General features: G+C 38.2%; 1 protein-coding gene across 1 annotated transcript in view; it reads left to right on the plus strand.

Moving 5' to 3' along the window:
* Nucleotides 1-15,500: 15,500 nt before the first annotated feature.
* The window catches only part of ADGRL4 (adhesion G protein-coupled receptor L4), a 73,118-nt gene continuing 62,422 nt past the window's right edge, over nucleotides 15,501-26,196 (plus strand). Inside the window, exons 1-2 of the mRNA XM_030455451.1 lie at nucleotides 15,501-16,138; nucleotides 17,626-17,775. Coding sequence (XP_030311311.1) covers nucleotides 16,117-16,138; nucleotides 17,626-17,775 — 172 coding nt within the window. The 5' untranslated portion in view covers nucleotides 15,501-16,116. The remainder of the gene's footprint in view (nucleotides 16,139-17,625; nucleotides 17,776-26,196) is intronic.

A 26,196-nucleotide genomic window follows, 5' to 3' on the forward strand; every position in this document is an offset into this window, starting at 1 on the left:
ACTGTCTGTCATCTAGTTTTTGATCACTAACTGAAAAAGAAGAATGAAATTCTGCCATATGCATTCTATAAATTTCAATTTAGCTATCAGGTATCCCACCTGCCACAATTTTGCATTTTGCTGCGTTTCAGACAACAGACGTAATCATTTGTTTGTGTTACTGATGTTGGTTTGGGGAAGTTTATTTATGGAAGTATTTGCAGTAAATCTGCTGGTTTCCATTGCAGTATAAACCTACCACTTGAAGTATAGGCAGTTATGTCAGCTTGTATAGGAAACATATTGTATAATGTTAATTCAATGGCAATATTTATACTCACTACTTCTCTGCTGAAATGCTCTGAGCCCTGAAACTGGCTGCTGTGACATTTGGAACAAAGTCACCCTGTACACATTTCAGGCCAAGATTCCCCAAAGTAGAGTGGGTTGATTTATATTCCACATTTCTGGTTTGCCTGTTGCTGCCGAGAGTGGGTTGCCCTGCCAGGACAGATGGGCAGGAAACCTGGCTGCCCACCACCTCCTCACAGGGCTCTTTCCCTGACCATAAAGGGTTTAGAGGGGTGAGGTGAGTGATGAGCTGTTGCATGTGTGGCCATTCAGAAATTTTGTGTTGCTGTGTTTGCTTTTGCCATGAAACATTGTCTGAGGCCAACCCCTCATCACCCACCCTTGAGTGCCACATCCCCACCACACCTTTGGACTGTGGTCCCCAAGATGTTGCCCATACCTTCCTGACACCCAAAAAGCCTTAATGCACCTGCATGCTGAAAAGCCACTGATTATTTACTTATTCTCTTAAAATCTAATTTTTCATACCCTCAAAGGGAGGACTCCATGTAGGGTAAATTTATGCTGCCATTAGCCGGCAGAATTAATGGCAGAAAGTTATCTCTCCATGGGCTGTCAAATATATTTATGTTGGCACTTCTTCCCCAATTGTATTTTTTTCTTCTAGAAAACCATAAAAAAAAAACAAACCTTGAAAAATTCATAAATAAATTAATCTTCTTGCCAAGTATGAGGAAAAAGCTAGAGGTAGGTCAGATTTTGTTGGAAAACACTGATTGGGTGGCAATGAGTTTTTCCTTGGTTCCATTTCAATTTCTCCGAATTGTTTGTGTCAAGAAGAGATGGATGAAAATTTAAATAAAAACTGAAACAGAAGTCAAGATGCTTTGCTCTGATTCAATATCTTGATATTTCGGTACTTTAAATTGAAAGGGTTTTTCTAGTTGAGGATTTTTTTCTTTATTTTAATTTTTAGAGTTACATGTTTTGTTTTCAGGCGGTTCATGCTCTCTCATTTTGACTCATTTTTTTTTGGAACCATTTCAGGCTTTCTGGAATTGCTGGAAAATCAGGAAAGATTTGTGCATTTATACACAGAGTACAAACATAAGTCTATTGATTTACCCATTTTATTTCTTCTCTTCATACTCTCTTCTTTAAAGTATAAATCTCTAACTTAGAATGTGGGACCAGGTATGCAACACAGAATGCAAGCATAATCTATTATATATTTTTCCAGTAATAAAAAAGAAGTCATATAGTAGTCATATTAATGAATCAACATCATGTTGTATACCTGAGTTTTGTTATCTTGGATTACAGGGCCATAACACTTTTTTTTTTTTTTTTTTAATTTGAAAGTTAGTGAGAAGATTAAAAAATGCATTCTAGTTGAGCTTTAAGATATTTCATGATTTTAAATTGAATTTCATTGAGGGCTTTTTACTTTCCCTTGGATAGGTAGATATTTTACCAACTTTCCTTTAGTTACGGTAATTTTGAAAAGTTCTGATTCATGCTCTGGTAAATTTTGGTCCAGGATTTGAGAAAAATGTAATTCACTTTAAGGAAATAATGGAGAGGATTCATTGGGTGAAAGTGAACATCTGTAGAGTGACTTACAGGGTACATGATTTTTGCAACTGAGTTATAATGAGCAAGCATCTGTGGAGGAAATTGTCGTGTTGTGTGCTGATAAGCACTGCACTGATGGGCCAGTATTCTCCTTGTACACATGCACTCCATCATACCTATCCAAAGGTGAGTGTATCACTCAGTTCAAGATTCAAAAATTTGTTAGATGCATACAGCAGAATCATCATATTAGTGCGTGGGGTTTTTTTGGTTGGTTGTTTGGGGTTTTTTGTTGGGTTTTTTTTTTCCTCTCTTTGAATTCCTGGTATTTCACAAGCTTATGTATAATACATTTTATTGTAATTTCTTTCATGGAATAATGTCAAACCTCTGTACTTCTAAGATACACAGTGCCAGCCCCACCTCTTTCTGTTGTCTGTATCTGCTGCCTCAACAGTTCAGCTACTGCCAGCACCCCATTGCCAGACACGTTCCAGCTCACCCAGTAAATTAGGCTTTCTTGTAGGCTTTTCATAGAAAATCCACTTAAGTGTTAAAATACACAGATATTATACCTTCATCTCTGAGGAAGCTGAAGCACCATATACCTATTACTAAAAATGTTGAGTCAAATATATCAGGGCATGTGTCTCCTGCTTTTTTAGAAACTGACACATTTAATCAATTAAATTCCAGTGCTCTATTCATAGCTCAAGTTTTTTTATGGTACAAAGATTTGCATTCTAATTAGTGCTCACAAAGAAAGTTCATGTTAACCTGATCAGTAGTATTTCCCCCTCCTTGGTGTCTTTCTTATTCCATTGAGACTGCAGCAATGTGTCAGGAAATGCATCTCTGTTACCTTCTGATTGAACAAAACTCTCTTAGGCCTCCTTTGAAATCTTGAGGGCTTGTCACTTGAGATGCTATTTTTTTAAGCATGAGCAAATCTTGTCAGCCTAAGCTGAGAGATCAGCTGTACTTTATCAGCACTTTGGGATCAAACTTCACATTCGGTATTCAGCATTGGGTGCTCTATGTGAGACAGCACTAGGGGTTACAGTCTGCTTTAGGAAGATCATCTCTGGTGGCAGGGGGGGATAAGTTTCTTGTTGTTTACAGAATACACTTTAAAAAAGTAACTCAGATGCTTCTATCTGTGTGATACATAAAGTGTGTAATATCTTGCCACACTTGCTGCTAGACGCATTATGACAGCTTCTTAATGCTCCTTGAATCCACACACAATTTTTTAAAGAGAATTAATTGGCATCATTGGTCTTTTGTAATTAATCCTCCTTAAGGCTGAGGTAATGCTGTTTTGCAGCAGGTCTATCACTTATCCAATTACACATTGATTGCTCTACTCCCTGATCTTCCAGCTGGACATCTGTAGAGCTCTGGAACTCAAAGAGCTGCATGCACAGTCCCATATGGAGGAGTGTTGCAAAAGCAAACATCTACAAGATGTTGAAGTAAATAAATTCAAGATGGTAATTCTTGCTCCTACTCCTAGTGCTGAGCCAAAGTAAAAATGGTCTGAGATAGTGATAGAAGACAGGACAGGACTAAGCTTTAATCTGTGCTCCCAATACTTGCCCAATTTCTTGGGAAAGGAGAGTACTTGGCAAGCTGTTCTACCAGTGCACACATACACTGACAAGTTTCTCATCATAAATCGTAACCCAACAGGCACCCAAGAAAAGGTGGCAGGCTCTCAAGATACCATGAAAAAAACTCACTCTTTCCACTTACATGCTGAGGACCAGAAGGAGACTTTGTACCATGACCACGAATTACATGACCTGGCAAAAAAGTGAGAGGTCTTCATCCACAGCTGTTTCTGAGTCCATGCTGTGGAGCTTGTAAGAGCCAGGAGTTTAAGCTGGGTCCCAAGACTAAGCCATAGGTCAGTGCTGTAGTAGGGAGAAAGCATCAGGGCTGAAACACTGCCTGGCATCCATAATAGATGTGAGCATTGATGGGCTAATATTTGAATTGCAAACACTTTTAAAGAAATTTTAATATTTTTTAAAGCATACTTTGTACTGTGGGTGCAAAGTGAGATAGGTAGATGTCATTAAGGGGAGCTCATGGCAAAACTTTGTTTTAGCATTATCATTTCAAGACAGATTTTATACTTAGAATTTTCTTTCTAACCAAGTCTTCTTCCATTTCTGAAGCTGTAATTTCTCACCCACTGGCAGCACTGTATATTACAGGCCTACCTGGATCTGCTTAATACCTATAGGGAACATCCAAACTAACCAGTACATTCCCTGCTTGCTGCTTTCAGTTTAGCCTCTTTCAGTATTGTAGGCAACAAAAGTTTAAAATTTGGGGGAGAAAAAGGGTTTCCATGTGAATGTTTTTTTGCTCCATATGAGCACCAAATAGCTTATAGGAATCACCACTTTCTGCAGCATAACATTTTTCAGCACTGCCTTTCTTCCCAGGATTGCATCCTAACTAGCATTCACAGCTCATCAAGTAAAGCAGCAGTGTTGCACTTTGTGAAAGCATTTGCAGAGAAATGCCTCAAAAAAAAAAAAAAAAAAAAACAAAAACCCAAAAGACAACAAAACAACAATAACAAAAAAACAAACAAAAAACCCAACCAAACAATACCCCAGTAACTAAAAACCTCATAAACTGCTTTTCCTTTATCCTATAAATCTCCTTCTCCTGAAATTATAACGCTACTTTTCCAAAACTACAAAGCCAAATCCATCTGACTGAGTGCAAATACAAGACATTTTCCTGTTTATATTAAAGACTGCTGTGAGTAATGTTTCTTCCAGGCTGTTCTCGTGGCTGTTCAGAAATGGAACTGGAAAAACACAGCTGAGTTATGGCAGAAGCATCATAGCAGTTTAGCAGAAAAGTCTGAGGCCTCCTGACAGTTGTAGGAGGCATCTCATAAAGCACAGTGAGAAAAATCACAGAGCTGACATGCAAAAGTTTGCACTGAGTTTCTGGCTAAAATTGCCAACTATGGAGTCAAACAAAAAAGACCTGCAAATGAAATGGTTAACATGGGAATTTCAATAAATCAGCTTTAGGAGTGGTGTAGAAGCCCTTCTGTTTAACATAGTCTAGCACTGACTTCTTTTCATCATGTAAAAATCCTTGTGTAGACAAGCCTAATGTACTAGAAAAACATCAAGATAGTTTAAATTTTAGAAGACTTTATCTTCATCCAGAGTAGTTTAAATCAGCTTCTTTTTGCCTTGTATACATTACATTGGAGAGCAAGAAATATTAAACATTTCTTATTTCATCTAGCATCTTGAGCCCACACGTGAATATATATTTTAATGAAATGCTTAAAACATCTTTTTCTTGTAATGCAGAGCAGTGTGAAAACCATGAGAAAAGAATAAATTGCAAGCATGCATAGCAACCACGTGTCAGTTTAAAAACTGCAGTAGCTAAGCCTGAAGAGGAGAGTTAAGGATGTATATGTGGAAGCAGTAACCCTAGAAATTGTATTATGCAGGTTTAAGTCCCACCATTATAATTATTTTAAATTTTTTTTATATGTTGTTGAGTAATAGTTGGTCCATGCCCTGGCTGTTACCAAAGGAACTGCTTGTGCAGCAGTTGTACTGGGTAACCTCTAATACAGTTGGGGTCACTTAATTAAGCAATTTGGAAGTTTATTTAAGGTGACATTTAAAACTGAGATTTCAAGTACATTATTCTACTATGTTCTCTCTTGCTATTGTTCAGTAAAATGCTGTATTCAAGGAAATCCATGAAATTACAATTCAAAGACTGTGATAAGAATGGATTAGTTTTGTACCATTTTTAGCTCTCATTACAATTTTTGTTGGAAGACTAAGTCTACAGATTTAGTATAAAGTATCTCAGGCTTTAAACTCAGTGATAAGTCATTGTTAGGACAGAGAATATAGTGATAACAGAGCCAGAAGATTAATCCACTCTGATGACAGCCTTGCAAGTCTATGAGGAACAGAACACAGAGTAAGATTTATCCATTGCATTGACAGGGATGGTAAGGAGAATAGGAAATAGAACAAATGAGTCCATTTGCATGACAACCTAAGACTATAATCATATGATTCCACTCAAATCCTACAGTAATGGATCATAAAGAAAAAAGCATAAACAAGGCACATGATTCAAAACTACATTGTACTCATCAACCTTTCCAGTGTCTGTAAAAAACATAATCAGGGAAGAAAAAATAATTTCAGTCTGCTAAATTACACTGTAAGTGCAGAGAGGATACAACAGAATTGTTCAAACAAAGTTATTCATGTGGCTTTCATAAGTTTGAATAAATTCATTCTGCTCTGTATTCACAAAGATGAAACGATCAAACTAGATTCCCAGCTTACATAAAGCAGCATAGTTCCCTTGACTTCACTGAGCTCAAAATCTTCTCAATATCTCCAAGGAAACCCTCTTATTGATAGGGAGGCTTTGAAAATACTGAAATAAAGATAATTTGAGATACCTAGGGGAGAATTTTAAAGAATGGAGATTGGCAAACACTGTGAAATATAGAATAGCAAATGCACATGTGCATCTTCCACATCTCTATAGCTGTCTGAAGTACACTGGAACTTCTCACTCACGTCCATTTTTGTTCCCAGATGTTTGCAGGATCATGGCTTTAAGCATGTAGGGAACAGATTTGTGACCTAAGTTCAGCACACCATCAGTTAAAATAAAGCAAGTGTGATAAGTGTTAGGGCTACACTGTATTTAAGAGTATATCATGCACATACTATAAATCTATAGTTGTTTTAGTCTTTTAAGTAGTTAAAAGAGTGCAAACTGAGTCATAGACACCAAGTAAATATGATGTAATTGTTGCAAAGCTCTTGAATGCTTTGTCTAAAGGTCAGAATCAGAATTATATTCATTTAGTCATGAACCTTTGCAGTTTCTCATCTAAACAATGGAATCTCATTTTAATTTCCTTTTACTCTAAATACAGGCATTTCTCTGACGGAAGTTGCATATGAATATCTGCACGTCTCCTTTCCTGAAATGTTATGAAAAAAACTGTATCATACAATGTAATCGGCTATGACTATACCACACACATATAGCATCAGTGTGTTCTGAAAATATTTAAAACAGTTAATCTGAAAATCTGAATTAGTAGCAAAGATTTCAATGTGCTAGTTCAAGAATTACATTAACAGAATCTCTCTATTTCAGTTCTTTTAAAGAACAAGTTCTGTAGCCATAAATGAGCAAAATTTCCTCTAACTTGAGCTTACAGACAAGAATTTATTCAGGAACTGCCTGCCATATCTGGATATTCATGGGGAGAACTACATATGACAGAGGCAAATATATATTTCTTGCTGCTTTTTTAGTGTTTCAGACTATATTCCATTCTGGTTTTGTCATTTTACTAATACGGAGAACAGACTTTAAAAAAATGTGGGCTAATCATCCCAAAGGCCAAATGTTCCTCTGAGTGAGTGTGTGAGAACTTTGACATTGTGTTCATGCAGAACTTAATGTGGAGCACAGATTTGAATTTACTGAACTGACTGAAGAGGCTTCTTTCCTAATATGCGCACTTAACACTGTAGCAACGCCACTTAAAAATAATAAGGAATAACGGATGGGGGGAATCAAATTAAGCTGCCCACAAGCTACCTCCATTCGACCTCTTCTTGGTGTATGGAAGTCCTATCATTTTAATCTCTCTGCTGTAACATGGTTTCTCATCTATTGTGTCACAGTATTGAAAACTCCTTGCCTTATTGACAGGCTTTACTTCTCTCTTTCCCCTTTCTAGCATCTGTGTGGATTTAAAAGATAACCTTGATCTAGGTTAGCACTGCTGTGCGACGCAAAACAGAAGTGGTGACAGACTGGACTGGTTCTTAACTGCTATTATAAAATACCTCCTTCTTTTATGATCTTGATTTATGACATATTTTATGATGTTGTTTTAGGAGTACACGGTGTCATGTTTAAAAAGAAGGTGTGCCTCATATTCACAGTTGCTGTGTATGGGTGAGGGAGTCTGCTACTTCTTGAAATGGCTGAGATTGACGAGGTCCCTCAAAGTCCCGTTGTCTCCTGGGGCTCGGTCTGGGTGTGCAGCTACAGGGGAGAGCAGAGATGTGGTGGCCAGCAGCCTGTTTGTGAGAGCTGTGGATGGTTCAGCTGAACCATACCAGTTAGCACCTGTACAATCAAACCTGCTGGGAGTCCATAATCGCCTACTAGATGGGACTGAACCAGAATGCCAGGATGCGTGGAACAGCAAATCCATAAGCCAAAACAGTTGGAAATAGGGGATTGGTCAGGAGCCAGTGCAGATGGTGATGGAAGGCTGGTAGAACTGCACGTCTGCTTGGCATTGGTTGGGCACTGGTACAGATGGTGAATGGGATGTATCAAAAATATAGTTCTCTCCTTACTTGTCTTGTGTCAGATTGTCTCTGCATAAAAAAGGAAGAGGTCTTTCAAAATACACTCTTAGCTTCTGGGACTCTGTCCTCTCTACTGATAACCTTACTACCCCTGAAATGTGGGATTTGCCTAGAAATATGAAGGTTGAATTTTGTTGGAGGGATTGTTTGTATGTGGGAGTAAAATGTGAATTTCTTGCAAGCATTTGCACTAGTAAATGTGTAGCACTCAACTGTCTGCAGAAAGTGGACAAAGACAAAATGGAATTTGCTTTTAACTTCAAATGAATATTCATGAATAATTTCCTCCACTATTTGCTCACCACTCATATTTTATGATATGGGAAATGAGATGAATAACAAGGTGCTGAAATTTGCTGACAATACAAAATTGTTTAAGTTAATATAAACCAAGGAGCAAAGTAAGGAATTTCAGGAGGATCTAATAAAACCTGAGTGGCTGAATAACAAGATATCAGATGAAGTTCAATGCAGATAAGTACAAGATAATGGACATTGGAAGAAATTATTTGAACTATTTGTACATATTAATGGGGCATGAATTAGCTCTAACCTCTCTGGGTAGAATGGATATCCAGCAGCAGTGAGGAAGGAAAAAAGGCTGCAAGCCAGTCCTGAGAAATTATGAGTCCAGATCAGAAGGATCTACTTCAGCCATACTCAGGGCTAATGTAATACAGAAATAGGGATCTCTAGACCTAAGTGCAGGAGTCCACAGTGGGGAAAAATATCCCTAGATTTACTTATTTTTAATGAATTTTTCATATTGTGGATGGAATGACACCAGTTTAAGCCAAAAGGCTACTCAGAAAGGATATAAAAAAACAACTGTAGAGGAAAGGGTAGACACATGAAAAGTGGTCTAAAGGATGCAAGCTAAACATACAGCTTATTTTTATAGTCAAAAGAGCATCAGCATCATACAAAATAATATGCAATTTATGCACCTCTGTCACAGGCATATTTTGAATTTCTTCAAGGCATGCCACAATAGAGCAGTGAGCATTAGAGTGCAAATAGAAGGGTTTATGAATGAGTAATTAGGTTTAAATTAAGATGCCAAGCTTTTCATTGAAGCAACTGAGATAAATTGTTACAGTGGTGGTGTCTAGCAGAGGATCAAACCAGCATACTACAGACTTTAATTTTAAACAACTTCAACAGGACTTGCCAGAGCTCAGCCACTGATGCCCGAACTCCACAGGAACCTGAGCCTCTAGCATGAAGAAGTGAGTAAGAATATGCCTTTAAATCACTGCCCCAGGCAGCAGCAAAGCTCGAACTTTCCTATAGCTGCTATGAACTCTCTGCTGTGTGCTACTGGAGTCCAGAGGAAGCTCTTTCTGGAGTCAGTCCACATCAATAACAGGGTTTATCACGTAATTGGGATACAAGAATCAGATAGTGGAGATGCCTGAGGACCTGTCCCTCCCATTCATTCTGCTCTTCTCTCTGTCCATGTTGTCACTAAGTGGAGGGACCTCTCTTGTGCTCTGTGGGCTGCTGCCAATTTTTCCTCAAACTTTACATAACTTCCTAGTTCTTGAAACCTTGAGTGAAGAAGATTATATCACAGAGAAAGAATATTACAGAGTAATTACTTTCTTGGCCCACGCATCACAGAGAATGTTCTGCCTTGGAAGGGTTAATGAGAAAAGTCAATGGTGATACCTGTTTCTGTGCAGGTGTTTTGTTTTGTCTTAGAGCACTCTTGGCAGTTTATAGGGTGAACTGTCTGCTCTAAGTCCTAAATGACTGTCCAACATTTTCCTCTTCTGAGGATTATTTTGTTCCATTTCAGTGTCCTCAAGCATTTTTCTTTCTCTGAGAGTTCTCAGATAGGAAATACATGCACAGATTCCTGTGGAGTCACTGGGAGAGAGGAGGAAGGGATGCAGCTGGCAGAAGGTGGTGAGGCAGGAATGAGGGCAGGGTAAAGACGACTCTGGCTGTGGGCAGGACAGTGAGGAAGAGGGCGGTGCACAAAAACAGCATAGAGAAGTTGCCTCCAGTAGATGTTAACCAGGAAATTTGTAACTTTGAGCTACCAAGAGGCTGGAAAAGCTTATTTCCAGCATTGTGTGTACCTCACCTGACCACAGTCCTCTCTGTGCATGTACTAGCTGATCACACCTCCTCCTCTGCTCTCTTTGGGCCTACATCTTGGCAAGATACAACCTCACAGCAGCTGGAGATTCCTTGGAAGAACAGGATCCTTCATACAACTATTCCCATATATCTACCTTTACCTCTAGAGTAGGATACTCAGGATCTTGTCATTCCTCAAGAGATGTGAAAGTTAATTCAATAAGGATCCAAATCCTTAAATCCTTAATCCAAAATGTAACCATTTCTCAGCTTGTTATCTGAGAAGAAAGAATCCAGAAAGGTTTTGAGAAAGATAAACCTAAGGCTGTGAAAGTAAACACATGGACAGTTTAGGTACAGTGACAATCACTACTTCAAGTCTAAGACTGGTGGCTGACATATTAGCACTGCACTGTAAACACCTTTCATGTCTAATGCTCTGTTATAAAATGGGTGTGGACTAAAAACAACATATAATCTAGCATTTCATTGCTGTAATTGTTCATGGGGTTCATTCTATTTATCCTGCAGAGATGGGACTGTCATTAGCATTACCCTGGCATGACCAGTCCCATGGAAACAGAATTACTTTACCCCTTTTTACCTGTGAGAATCCTTATACTCAGACAGTACATCTCTTCTGTATTACAGTAGCTGTGGAAACAGAGCCCAGGTTCAGGGCAGCTAATCTGGCTTTCAGAAATATTGTATTCACTTTAAATACCCTCATTTCATGACTTCATCCTAGGTAAAACAAGGAGCAGAAAGAAACTATCTCTGAACACTGAAATATGCAATTTCTTTCAGATGGGCATAGCTACACAGATTTAGTAGAATGTGTGCATGCATATGTTTATGTGTGTTTGTGTGTTTATTGCTTTAGAATTGCCTAGAGTTACATCATCCCAAGAGATATGTTCAGCCCTGGATGCTCAGATGGATTATAATGTTTGCCCATAAAACGATAGGGTTTCGTGAGGCTCTCAGACAGGAAGGTGAGGTGAGGCAGTTATAAACCAGATGCTAACACTGCTTTTGGGCTAGAGTCCTCTGTGATAGGCTAGTCTGCATTCAGAAAATGTTTTCCCTGGATTTTTTATTTGAAAATAATTATAACCAACCATGGAAATTAATTATTTTGATCTGACATTTAAGTACATTTTCAGTTGTATCCAGATTTTATTAACTGGAAAAAAAAACCAAACTATAATTGCTCCAGTGACTAAGATAAATGAGACATTTCTGAAGTAGTATAAAGACTAGCTGAATTCTTGAGGTGATAGGATTCGGTTTAAAACCAATAAATTAATTTTATATTTAAAAAAAAACCAAAAACAAAGCAAGCAAAAAGAACCCAGCAAGCAAAGCATAGAGGAAAAGCTTTATCCAAGGCATATGTGCATCCTCAGTCTGTTTTACATTCCATCTTCCTCTTTTTGGCACCAAACTTGGTGATTTAAATGGACAGTCATTTGTCAAAATAAGCAAAGGCTGAAAGTAAAGATCATGGATCATGATAATCTTTTTATTATTGGCATTAAATATTTATCAACCCAATTCAGTAACAGAAACATATATGTGTTTATGTAATAGAGATAAATGTGGGAGGGTGTACACGTAAACACACGTGGCTGCTCTGTGTATGCAGAGTGAATTACAGTGGAGCACCCTGTTGGTGGGTTAGACATGCCAGTCTGAGGATGATGAAAATATGTACAACTCAACAACAAGGAGGCTGAAGATGTATGAACTCTCTTCTTGAGAGTTCAGGATGCCTCAGTCTGATATTCTTACCATCCCCTCTCAGGATGATCCACAGTGGTCTGAAAGCTGGGTCCCCAGCCTATGGTAGATACATTTCTAAGATGCCCATCAGATAATATTTTTGGCTCTTGCAAAGTATGTACAGGTGTAGTTAATTTGTAATTTAAAAAAAAAAAATATATCCTGATATATCACACTTGTTTTTCCCCAATGTAATATAAAACTGCACATGTGGTGAGACTTCTTGGTATATATCCAGCTAGGAGTCCATACTTAATCACAACAAAGGAATAAATATCTTTAATACATTAGCTCATGTTCATTTAAAGGAAACACACATAATACTAAATCTGTTCAGTTTTTGCTCCTTTGTTGGTACTATAGGCAGTTTCTGGAATTAAATCTGTTGGTTTATATTTATGCATATTTATCTTTTGAAAGCAGCTGAGACTGAGCACTAGGAAGACTTCCATCCCTCTTTAGCTGTGGGTCTTAGTTTCATAGCATTGTCTGCGCAATCAGCATCCCAATTGCCTTTAAACCACTGTGAATAAACACCTATCTTCACCATGCAAAGCTTTGAGAGTATCCAGTAATTTCTAAGAGCAGCCCGATGTTTTCCTATCAGTTCACCAGCAAAAAAAAAACACCAACTGGAGAACTCTACAGTCACACATAAGATATTGCAATCACAGTGATCAGTAATCAAAAATGTGTGGTTTGAAGCCAAGTATGTTAACCTGTGTATATTCATGTACTTATGCACTCACAATTCAGTCTTGCAAAGATATATGATCCCATTTATAATACGAACAACACATTTAAGTACAGATTTGGAGCTTTGTTTCCCATGAGTAAAAATGGAAAAGATGTCTTTTGGAGTGTTTCCACAAGCCATTTATTTTTAATGCTTCTTTATTCAAGGAAAAGAGAAATGAGTTCTGCAGTTCTGACATTCCACATTCTTGTACCTTTGTGTTTGGTTTAGATATATTCTCCTGTCTTCCAGAAATATGCATGTTTGAGTGTGCCCCTCCTTTCTGCCTATTAGAGACAGAAACCCATCAATACTTCAGTTTTATGACACCTTGATGATTTTTCTCAGCATATTTTGAAAATTTTGACAGCACAAATTTCAAGGTGTCTACTTTCTCATGTCTTCACCTTCTCATCTCCACTTGTTCAACTCCTTATTCCTGTATGCCAATAGATATTATCAGAAAATCCTCCTGGTTTAATCTCAAAAATGACTTAGAAATCTCCCCTTTCCTTTTTATTCTCCCCATAAAATCTTTGTCAAGTCCATCCTTCTCCCCATCCATGCCTACTGCGACCTTGCTGTCTTCAGCTTCTAACTGACACACACATTAGCCAGTTTTCAAAGTAGTCTAATGCAAAAGTAATCCACTGCTCCCAGTATTGAGATCTCATTAAGATATTCCTAAATCCCTCTTCTTCACTGTCTCCCCATTGCCTTTTAAATCTGATCGAAGCTCCTTTTATCACCCAGAGTTCCTCCTGGCCTAACCTTCCTTCTCCTGTCCTTGCTCTGTTCTTCCATATCTTTCTTCTTTATGTGCTCCCTCCTCACCCACTGTCAGTGTGAGTGTAACCCATTTGCCAATTAGACCTATGCACTGCCTTTGAAGTTGTCCACTTTGCCTGTGAGTCAAGTAAGTGGTTCAGCAATACAGTTTCAGATGGAAAGTAGCCTGATGTGCCTGGCCTGGTCCCGTTGATAAGTCTGAACTACTGACTAATAAAATCCAACTTACGATGTTTTTTGCCAGCGAAAATGAAAGAAGACATTTGCCTTCTTCTAGTGAATTTTTTTTTTCCTGAGTCATCCACAATTTATCCCATGTTCTTGCATAGGAAAAAAAATCAGGTTTTACTATAAATCACTATGACTGATTAATTGCTCTCAAAACACTCTATTTAACACCCCTTGCAGAAAGCTGGTGTCCAGATGAAATTGAAATCTCTTACTTTCAGAAGTATGGTTCCAGCTCTGAAGACCTGAATTTTAGGTTGTAACTTCTTGCTTTCTCCACTTGCTTACTATTAAACATTTCATAGCTTGATTTCAGGAAGTAAAGAGACAGGGCAATGAGATGTTATTTATGCATTACAGTCTTTCCAAATCCAGCCATTATAAGTTCACTTAAATTCAGCAGCACAAGCTGTAAGTTATTTCAGACAAGCCAAGTTTTCAGTACAACACATCAGCATTAAGGACATGCAGATCAAAGCTCCCCTCAGCTCATCTGACTTTCTGTTCCTCTGTGTCTCTGTGCATTAGGTTACAGGAAAACTTAACAAAACAAACTATCTCCTAGTCCTTTCCTCTCTTCCTCTTTAAGTCCTTCCCCCCTCACAAAGTGAAACAGGAGAAAAACAGTCTTCCTACACCTGGATCCTTTGTTCATTATTCATTATTATTGGAAATCAACATCCGGTTACTGGAGCTTCCTCTCTCTTTCCCAAGGAGCTGCAGAAGTACTTTGTGCCATCCAGACACCTACGTGCTATTTCAACATGCTTCACACCTCCCTGGCCTGAGCAGAGCTTAACTTGTTGAACTTCAGCCAGCAGCAATTATGAAGCTGGAAAATGGCGGTGAGCAAATAGTTTCTTAGAAGTTTAGGAAAAATTTTGCCATATCCACTTATGACTCCTAGGAACAATCTGGTGCCCTTGTATTGTTCCCTTCCAAACTCCAAAACTTTATAGTCAGACATGACATATTTTGCCACAGTGACATTCCACACATCCATGGCTATGTTAGTTTAGAAATTCTCTGTTCTTCCAGCAGCATGCCTGTTTGTGCGTGTCCTTCTGCTTCCATCTATAAAGACAGGAACACATCAGTGCTTCAGTTTTACAATGAGTCATCACCTCCAGAAAGCTGGGAAATGATGATATGCACATCATCCATAACAAGATTAGAGAAACTATTACCATGTCCATGCATAATATAAGGACGTGCTGAAGTATTACAGATTAGGAAGCTGTAATGAGGATAGAGCTGCTCTCATGTTTAACAGAAAGACATGTGAAATGCTCTACCAGATTAGCTCTATTGAGTATTTCCAACTACACAACGCCCTGTTTCAGTCTCACAAACCCATAGAAATTTAGGGTCCTTTGGCTCCTGAGCTCCCCAGCCATACAATTGCTTTCCTGCCTCTTTCCTCCCTGCATGTACATCTTTGTTTTCTTCACAAAGCAGAGTTCGGTGGATTTCCTGTACCTCCTCACAGGCCATTATCCTTAAAGCAACATTGCTTGGCTACAGTAAAGATTTGCCTTAAAACTGAAGAAAGCATCAGGAAGAACGACTGCAGTCAGGCAAGGCTGTCTCAAACAAAATAGGTTTTGAACCTCACAAATACTCAGCTCACCAGGAAGAGGTGGAAGGAAGCATGTAGATGGTTACTTCTGAGCCTGTAAACCCTTAGCTTGTTACTTATCTCCACCTTTTCCTCACTCTCCCTGATTTGCTCCACCTTTTCTGCTGCTCCTTAACTCCTTCTGCCGGCAGGCTGCAGCTCACCCCTTCCATCTTCATCCTCCCCCTGCCCCAGGCACCCTCCCCAGCAGTTCCTTTAACCCATGCTCCTCTCAACCTACTCACTCCTGGATCTTCTCTGATATCCCCTGCAAGACCCAGGTTCCTGCGTCTCTTTTAATTTTTGTGCTTATTCCTCTCCCATTTGTTCCCTATTTGCCAGAAGACCAGGTCCTCCATCCACCCCTCCTGACTCTCCCTGTCCTGCCTGTGAGTCTCAGGACGTTTTGGAAACCTGAAGCTAAGGACAAAGCAATTTCAGGGCAGTACCAGGACGGCACTTTCCTGATAGGCATGTGTGCACATTTTGCACATGGTCATACATTTTAAGGCAGGGAGTTTTTTTCTGTGACACAGGGGCTCTGCACCAGGCACCGCACAGCAACAGCAACACCAATGAAACTGCTTCCATTCCTAGGTAGGTGAAATCTCCTTCCCTGGGGAGTGAGGGGCAGGTGGGAAGGGATTGGGGTCTGGCAAGGAGACCTGTGGCAACAGTGATGGGGGCTGCAGAGAAATGGGTGTGTTGGAAATGGAGGGAAGCTGCTGGGTACACGGGACTGAAAGTCCTCATAGCTTCATTCGGTGCTTGCTACTGGATTTAGTAACTGCAGGGTTAGCATCATCCCAAAACTAAACCCCACAAATACCAGTCTTTATCTCACTGTTGCTTTTGTTATGTAAAAAAGTAAAAATACTGTGGTTTTCTGTGAGCTTGTTGGGGTTTTTTCGCCTCCCTTCATCCGCCTCAGAGATTTTTAGTTTTCACATGTTACAAACAGTAAAATAGTCCTACAGATTTCTCTTTTAATCTCTGTAAAATGGTCTTCTCTATCACAAACAGAGGGAAAATATAGAACTTGGTGATACCTAAATTGATTTGCATAATATACAATTGTGCATAATTTCTAGTCTTTCTAATTTTTCATGTTGTTTTAATTTGTCCAAGAAAACAGTGAGTGAAATCTCACTTCAGAGAGATTTTCTGAAGCAATGAAACCTGTAATTGTAACACTAGGCTAGAAAATATCCAGAATCATATTTGGGTAGGAAAAAGCAGAGCTATGGGGGAAGAGAACATCTAAAAGGGGCTTTGCCTTCTGCAGCTTTTATTATGTCCTATAAACATTTCATAAAGTACGAAATAAAAACTTACTTTCCTTTCTGAATTAAATGCCCCGTTTCTAACCTGTTACAGAGTGTGTATAATTATTCAGTCAGCCATTAATTTTCTCAAAGGCAGAGAATCTTTTGTTTTCTTTGAGTTGAAAATCATACGTAGTCATACAGCAGGAAAGTAGCTATACTGTTTAGTGAACATTCAGTGGATGGAAAAAAGGAAAATAGTGCTTTCTAAACATAGGAACAGTATTCTAAGAGATTAAATAATCTGGAGAATTTTTTAAATCCTAATTCTATAACGTGGTAAATACTTTGACACGTCAATTTAATCTCTCAGCCCATGCATGTGTTAGCTACAGAAATATGGAAGTGCTTATAAAACTCCTATAAGGGAATGCTCCTTGGTATTTTTAACTTGACATATATCGGGCAGTTTGGGTTACACTTAATACATATCAAATAAACGTGCTTTTCTGGAAAGAACTAGAGCACTTTTAAAACATTTCAAAGGTTTCACCCAGATCAACAAGCAACTTATACATTATTTACCAATTATACACTGAGTACATACGAGCTCTTAACCCACAGTGTCTGCTGTTTCTAGACACTGGGTAGTTTTACCAAAACAGTCCCCATAGTTGGTGGCCCTTGCCTCATCCTGCAATACAGGTGATTCTGTCATGATGTTATGTTTATTGGAATACACCAGTTTTATGGTTTTCTTTTGTATGATTTTAGAGTTTAGAATGAAGGTTTTAGAATCAAAATTTTCTTTTGTTTCAGTCCTGATTTCCAGTCTGCTGGACTATGGTTGCACTTCTGTGAGCTGCAATGTGACATGCCACAAAGATGCCAGGTGTGAAGTCCAGAGTGGGATAATAGGCTGCTATTGCTCCCAGGGATATACAGGAGATGGCATAGAGTTCTGTTCCGGTAAGCAGATGTTACCTACGTGCATTTCTATTAAGTGCTTGCTTGAAAAACTTTCTCAAAAGCCCATTTGCTCAAGAGTTAAATTTTATGTCACTACATCTTACACTAACGTGTTCTCAAAGCCAAAAACTTTAGCAGTTTTGAGAAAATTCTTCAGTTTTTCTTCAACCTTGTATTTTAGTATAGCATACCATGCATTCCAGCTAAGTACGACATGTTTTCCAGCTTCAATTTAGGTCCTTCCCTTTTCCATGACAGCTGATGATGTATCTTCTTTGATTTAGCTTCAGCAATTTCCCTTGTGACTCAGGAATTCTGAAGGTTGCTCCTCTCCAACCCTTACATCTCATTGAAGCACATAACACTAGACCTCTCTTACCAGCAACTGATCATGATCAAATATTACAGGTCCTGGGCTAATCTGAAAGACGGAGAAGGGATGTGTGCCACAGAGACGTGCTCATATGTGAAGCCAATATTAATTTTTCCATTACAGTTGCTTGCAAGGGAAATATTTCAGAAATCCCACAGAGGGCTCTGCCTCTGGATACCTTTAGCGTCCTTTCAAAGAAAAGAATTATTTTCCCTGCCTTCAAAATTGAGTTGTCTTTCATTAGCTCTAGTGCTATATTTGCTGTTAGATATAGCTATGCTCAGCTGCAGGCAAGCTGAAGTTCATATGAATATTGTCAATTGTCACTGTATCAAGAAGTAGTTATGAATATTGACCATCTTTTTGGTCAGTTGGGGGGATTTTTAGCAGTAACAGAGAAACTTTGTTTTGGTCTGGGCACGGGTAAACTGCCCACCCTTAGCTTGCATTTTTTTAGCTTCTTTGCCATGAATGTGTGGACTTTTTTCCTATGAAGACTGTCTACCCTCTTATAAGCTGGGATGCTTAGAGAGAAAAATAGCTGGCTAAAATAATAAACAATAAGAAATCACAGAAATCGTAGAATAATTTAGTTTGGAAGAGACTACCGAAGGTTATCTGGCCCAGCTCCCCACTTGGAGCAGATCCAACTTAGAGGAGGGACCTTGTGCAGGCAAGTTTTTAATATCTCCAAGGGTCAAAATCACCCACCTCTCTGGGCCCCTCTTCAAGTGGTTCACTGCCATAATATTGTAAACATGTTTTTGATACCTAGTCACAATTTCTCTAGTTGCAGTTGGGAACTGCTGCCTCTTATGTGCACTTCTGTACATTTTTAATAATAGTTTAGTTTTATCTCCTCTATAAACCCCTGTGACCCCTACTTAGGTAGCTGTAGACAACAATTTGTTTTCTCCTTTGCCTTCTCTTCTTAAGGCTGAACAAACACTGTTCTCTCAGTTTCTTCTTTGCATCACATCTTATGTAATCACTGAAGTTATTTCTTGCCCTAAATAGAGGTTAGTCATTATTTGTCTATTGAACTGGTCAAATGAAAATAAGAAGAAATGGCCTTCACCACACAAGTATTGTATTTGCACTAATTCACTTTTAGTACCATGAGTAAGCTGCTTGATTTAGAAGTTAAGTGCACATTATGTCTGCAGAGTCAAAGGCCTACACTTGTGAATAATGCAAAGAAGAAAAACAAGTCAATTTTTAGTGATGCTACCAGGAACAAATCAGACCAGTATTTATTTATCTACTATTATTTGGTATCCACTACCTTGCCTGTACTTTTCTAGAAAGTTGTGATAATATATCATTAATTAAATTTACAGTAAAGATATTTTTTTACTTTACTGACAATACTGATGTTCTTGAATCCATCCATTATAGATGGTCCCATTCTGGTGTTAAATCTATTTGTGTGAGGAAGGATTTATTTTACCTTCCATGTTCTTTTTTCTCATACAGTACCTTTTCTTCACTTTCTCTTTTGCTTATATTTTCTTAGGGAAATCTATATCCAAATTCATTAAAACATTTATAGTTAGTCTAAAGAAAATTTGATACTGTGAAATATACATCCACACATGTATCGATTTATTGTTTTGTAAGAATTATACTAATGTCACAGTTTGGAAACTCAGTCTTTAAAATGAAATCGTCAGTATCAGCCCAAGAAAACCAGCTACTAGATCTATTTGTGGTGCTTTTCAGTTCTATGGCAATGGTTTGAAGCAAGCCTCATTGCAGGAGACCAATGTTTTCTCTGGTTAAACACCTCAACAACCACCAAAGTCCCTTACCCTCCAGCTAAGTCATGAAGCAGAACTATGTGGCTGTTGACTCTGAAAGAGACACCCCGTTTCTCTAGGGCAGCTTGTTACGTGGTTCATTATTAATATTGCACAATAGTCCTCTAATAGCATAAACAAGTCACCTGGTTTTAATTGGTAAGCCTCTAAAAGGATTAGAAATATAGGCTGAACCCTATCATAGTTTAAGGCTACAAAAGTGTAAAGCAAAGCCTCAGTGATTCAATGATGTATTAGATCTTACTCATCTGTGTGGCAAAAGCATCAGGTGTATCTGCTGCTCTAGAGATAGCCACTCGTTTTTCTTCAGTGAATAATCTTAGGTTTTAACTACAATAGTGCAGTTACCTTTGAAGGAGATCATCAGTTATGTGCTAATACAGGCCTTTGCAAAAGAATATATACACTGTGTTATGTTTACATATTTGCCCTTTTTGTTAGATAGCTTGTGAGAATTGTAATTACTGTTAACAACACTAATAATTTTGTATAGCATAGAACTAACTTCTTCATTGTCCTTATCCTGGTAGACAATTAAATTAGATCAGTGGTTTTATTCTGGTATAAACAATTAAAAGTCTTTCTTGTAAAAATGTTGAACAGCAAAGAATGCTAGTTTTCACGTGAGTCCTCCTAAGCATGTATAGCTAGAAAACTGTCCTTTTTTGTTTATAGGTACATTCTCACTGTATTTAAAAGGTTTACATTTCTTTCTTTATTTTCATTTGCTTGTGACACCTCTTAAATACTTGTGAAAGTTATTTCTTTGCTTGCTTTGTCTTCTCAATGTGATAAACTTAGACATTTTCCCTGGAGTTTACTATGCTGCAAAAGGCAATAATGCCCTGCTACATTTATTTCCAGCACCATTATTGATGAATCATGAATCACTGATGTCAGCATACCTTAGGAATGGGGTTTGTTAGTTTTTACTTTGCTCCCTTTGCCAGCTGGCTAAGTGACTGCAGAGAGCTCAAGATTATTGGATTTGCTGTGTATAGATAAAGACATATAGATATGAATTTAATTTCCTGGTGTCAAAGTCATGGCTTTTAAAATAATTATCCTCTTACAATCTTTCCCACAAGGTTTCAACCACTTTAAATTAGGTCATGTTTTGGACCTTCCAAATGCATACTTTGGCTAGTCTAATAAAAAGTTAATTCTCTTCATAATCTCATTGTCTTCAGTAAGAATATGTGCAGGAATCCACACACTCAGGAGAATAACTGATTGCAAGATCTGGCCTCTTTTATATATTGAAATTATAACTAACATGGCAATAAATTCCTTCTGTACATTGTCTTCCAGAAAGCCATAAATGAGTCACCTTGCCAAGCTTTACACCTCAGAGGTACAAAATACTACCCTACTTACTTCTTCTTTTGTATTTATATTCCTTCTTTTATTTAGTATAAGTTGGAAAAGAACGGCCTCTGAAAATAAAACTATTTGCCTTTTCAGATGCCATTCTTAGGCAGATGTGTATTCTGATTGGAATGCACGAGGCATTAGTTTCAAATTATCATACACCTAATTGAAGCAGCACAGCTAGAACTCAGCATAAAAATACAAGTATATCCAGATAAGACTGATTTATAGACAAGTTAAGTTCCTCTTGTGCAAAAATACCATGGATTTTTTTTTACAGATAAATAGCATATACTTGCAACTTGTATATATCCATTTCTTTAAATAGAAAGAGTCGGCCATATAAATTAGGTGTTGCTCATAATCTCAGCTTTCTTCCAAAAGAAAATTAAAGGAAACATACAAACTTTCTGATCCTTCATAGAAGCCAACATTTTATTTTTAAAACAGAAGAAAAAATGAGTTGGCATCATTGATGCTTTCCCAAGCAGCTCTGCTGTTTCAATACTGGCTGCTTCTTGATTGCTGACTGCCAATTTGCTGCTTTGCTGGCACACTGCAGGAAATTAAAGTAAACAGTGTGATTACAGTGTTTACTTTAACTTTGTAAAATACGGAAGGAAAATGAAGCAGTGCTGTTTGTTCCAGGAGGGTACAGGCAAGCAGGAAAGGTCTGAACACAATATCCCTCCCAGATATCCCCGCACAATATTCCCTTGTAAACGTCACTTGGAAATTATGCTGCAAAATTAATCAGTCTCACTTGTAAAATGGTTACAGCTCCTCGAGAAATATTGTGTGGGGTCTTAGTCTTTCAAAGAAAGACTGTATTGAGGCTAGGCACTGACTCTCTTTCTGAAGTGTAGTTTACAAGTTTTTATCATCTTCCAGAATAAAAAAAAATTACCACTCTAAAGTGATATTTTCAATCAAAATAGAGTATCCTTGTTAGAGCAGGGCAATTTGTGTAAACTCAGCTGATACAAATCGAAAGCCTACTCAATATCTGAACACAAACATATTTTCTTGTATTACTAAGAGTCATATGACCAACTTTCTGGCTTTTGCCAGCTGCAAAAAGGAGCTTTGCTGTAAGACATCGGCTCCTTGCTCTAAGGTGGTGTTGCTCTGTCCCACCATCAACTTGTATTGTGGTCACTGAATTTGTTTTGATTCACTGGTGTCACCATTGTCATTCTGCAGCTCTGAGGGTATTTTCACCTTTCATATTAACACGACCCTGTAAAACCACTGTGTATAATAAGTTCTTTCTATCTAGAAGTGTCCTTCAATAGAGAACGATCTAATCCAAATGTTGGTTCACCAGAAAAGAATTTTTTATTTTTTTTTTTGCCAGCAGGCATATATCATTGGATGTCACTTCTGTGTTTACCAAATAGTCTGAAATCACTGATACGGAAGATCCAATCCACACACTTCCTAAATTCATTTCACTGCTATCAGATACCACAAGCAATAAAAAGGCAAATTGCAGCTGCTACTAGCATTGCACAGCAGGAGCAAGATATGCCTTAGCCAAACACAAATAACAGGGCTCAACAAAGTGGGTGACAGCTTGGAAGACTTGGGATGTGCTATGAGGGAAGCCAAAGCAGACCACTGATTGCCAGCCATTTGGACACACTCCTCTGCCTCTGGGCTCATCTCTCACTCTCTCTTACTCTTTTTCCTTTTCTTCCCTTCTCCTGTGTGTTCCAGTCTCTGACACTTTGCCTCCGAATTCTGCTGACTCGTTTACATGGTTTCAAGGTGGAGGCTGACTGTGTGAAAGGGCAGAAGTTATCTCTGAGTTCAGAATTCCTGCTTCAGACTTAGGTGTCTGGCCTTTTGGTGATCCTAAGAGGTGTTAGGAGGCACCATCCTATTTGTTTCATATATGAGTATTACATTTAATTAATTTCACGTCTTCAGATTTCCTCTCCAGGGAGCAGAAAGTTTTCCTGCCTTCCAGGCCTTCGTTGGTCATAACATAGCTGAATGTTATTCAGCTTTTCCTGAAGTGCGGAGATCGATCACAGAGCTGTGCAATATTGCCAGCTGAGGTATCCTGATCACATGTTCCAGATTAAACCTGTAGTTAGACCATGGAATTGAAAAGCCTGGAAAAATTAGCCAGGAGGGTTTAATACTCTGGACTGCACTTTCCTGGGAAAGTGTGGGCATTAACATACAGGTTAACACAGCAGGTTCCTGGCCAGCTGGGAACCTACACTTTTATATATATGGCTTTTGCCTTTTCATGTGCAAGATTTTACACTTTTCTGTGAATTTGGGTTGTATATACACTAGATGTAGACTTCTGGGGACTAAATAGCTGTTGTATGGCTGCCTTCAAGTTGCAAAGGATGAAGCTATGTTTATGCTCCTGAAAATTGCCATTACCTTGTCTAGCATTTAGTCAAAACTGTGTTTTTGTAGAGGTGTCTTTAGTTTTTATGACTGATTTTGCTTATTGTAACTAGCTGGTGTTGAAATTATATTTTAGTAAAAGCTTTTAAGGGTAGATTGGGAATTTGAAAGGGGAGAGTGTGTTACAAGAGTGTCTGGTGATGCATAAGAACATTAGTCAGATGGAGAGCAGTGCAATATGAAGTAACAATGCAATCTTGCTGAACAAGACACAGTGGAGTCTGTCTTAGTCCAATTGTCTTATGTCTGTAAATGGCTGAGTCCATAAAATTTTGACTCAAAGCATTTTATACATTCAAAGTCCCAAATGCAGCTTTCTCACTCGTTTGAAAAATCCCTGTTTCTTACTTGAAAGAGATAGAGAGAAATCTTCAGAGGGTTACCTCTCCTTCCTACTGACAGACAGCACAGCTCACCTGGGCCAGAGCTACAGCCAGCTATGATAATTTGTAAGATTTACCTTCATTTTAATAAGCCTTGGGCCAAGCCCTTGATAGACTCATAGCATTCATAATGTAAGAAAGAAAAAACAAAACAAACAACCCTCCCCCTACAAAAATAAAACAGGCAGCTCTATTCTTTTTTCCATGCTTTTTGCTTACATTTTCTTGAAATGGTAATTTGAGCATGACTTAGATACAGTAATGCATGTTTGACTGGGCCAGGAAGAAACAAAAGTTCCTATTTTTGTATCTTTAGTAATATCCAGTTTTTCTTAAAGTAGTCCTGTTTGCATCTAAAAATGTATGTAGACGATATGGTAGAAAAGTTAGTTGTCTCTCTCAAAAATGGACCCAAACTTTCAAGCTGATCAGCTGCACATGGATGGTTCTTATTTGTTTAATTGTGTTTTAACCCTTGCCAAATACTGCTAATTTCCCTTCTTGAGAAAATACTCTTTTCATCCCACTTTATGGTCCTAAGAATCAATCAATATGTTACATGTTTAGAGGATGTGGGAAAATTCTTTTAAGGAGCTTTAAACTTATTATCTCTGAGTATGCTCACTTTGTGTCTGCCAGAGACATGATTCACATCCTGTATCTCTAGCATGTGAAGTGATCCCAAAAGGTCCAACAGAAGCAATACAAGGATGGAAGGTATTTACAGAACATATATACTCATACAAGTATAATGAATGCACACAAATGTTCACACATGTGTAAGTAGATATATGCATAGAAAGCAGTCTTTTCTATAAAAAGAAAATTAAGTCAATCTCAAAATTGTTTTACTTGTTCTGTGGTTGGATATTTCAAATTAGCTTTTGTTAAGGTAAGACCAGGTTTTATTGGAAATAAATTGTATCTTTAAATTCCACTTCCTTGAGACATATTCTGTACCTAGGTCTGCACACTGTAAAGCCTGCTACAGCTATTGGATTCTTTGGTTGCCTTTGAGGCTATGAAGTTTGTGTTACTCATGTAACAAGGAAAGTATCCTAAGGATTTACACACATAAGAGAAGAAGATGTAATTTCTGTGTAGCTACATTGATTTTCATATAATATTCCACCAACCTGGCATAATGATTTTACTTTTACTCTCTGTTCAATAACTCAGAGTTCAATAGTAGAAAAGTGTTCTCTTAGGGATTGTTTTTTTCCTATTTTTTTGTTGTTTATTTTCCTCTTCCAGAATAAACTTCCCAGGAGTGGTGAAGTTGTCTGTAACCTCATTTGAAATGTGTAATTTATTTGGGATGATATGCTGGTGCAAAATTTTTCCATGTATGACTGTGAAAAATTGCCAACTGAGCTGTTGGCAGACAGAATATCAAACCCTGCTCAGACCTGTGTGTATGAAACAGTTTAAGAAGGTAACTGACACTTTGGGCTTCTATTTGCCAAAGAAAGAGATAATGACATTCTCCAGGATTAGAATCTAACCAAACATTGTGCTCTAAATATAGAGCACAAAGGCAGGTGATGCTTGTGAAAATGCTGCTCGGCAGCAGAAGGAGGAGGGAGCTGAAGAACTCCGATTTTGAACTGTATATTTTTTACGTACACAGATTTAATTTAGAGATTATGGCTTGAAAATGAAATTTACAGTATGAGTGTTTTTTGGTGATAAGAAATTGATTTCGTGACCTTGGTACACACTTAATTGAAATATCTGGTACTGTGTTTTGCTGAGGTTAAAGGAAGCCATATATGCCTGGAACCGCATTCTTCCTTCACCTTGAACTGCGCAGTTAATCACGACCACAATCACTGGCAGGAAGGAAGCTGCTGTTGCTGGGGTACAAGGAAGCTGAATAATCTCTGTTCATTGTCTAATGGATAGGTTGTTGTCTGATTACTTCAGGCAAAATTTAAGAGATTCACAGTAACTTCAAAATGGAGACTTCTGGTGGAATTAACATTCCATGAGCACCAGGGGCCAGAGCTTCACCTGCTGCTGCACAGCCACGGCAGCAGAGGTG

Source organism: Calypte anna, chromosome 8, assembly GCF_003957555.1.
Source record: "Calypte anna isolate BGI_N300 chromosome 8, bCalAnn1_v1.p, whole genome shotgun sequence".
In the NCBI taxonomy this organism is placed as follows: domain Eukaryota; kingdom Metazoa; phylum Chordata; class Aves; order Apodiformes; family Trochilidae; genus Calypte; species Calypte anna.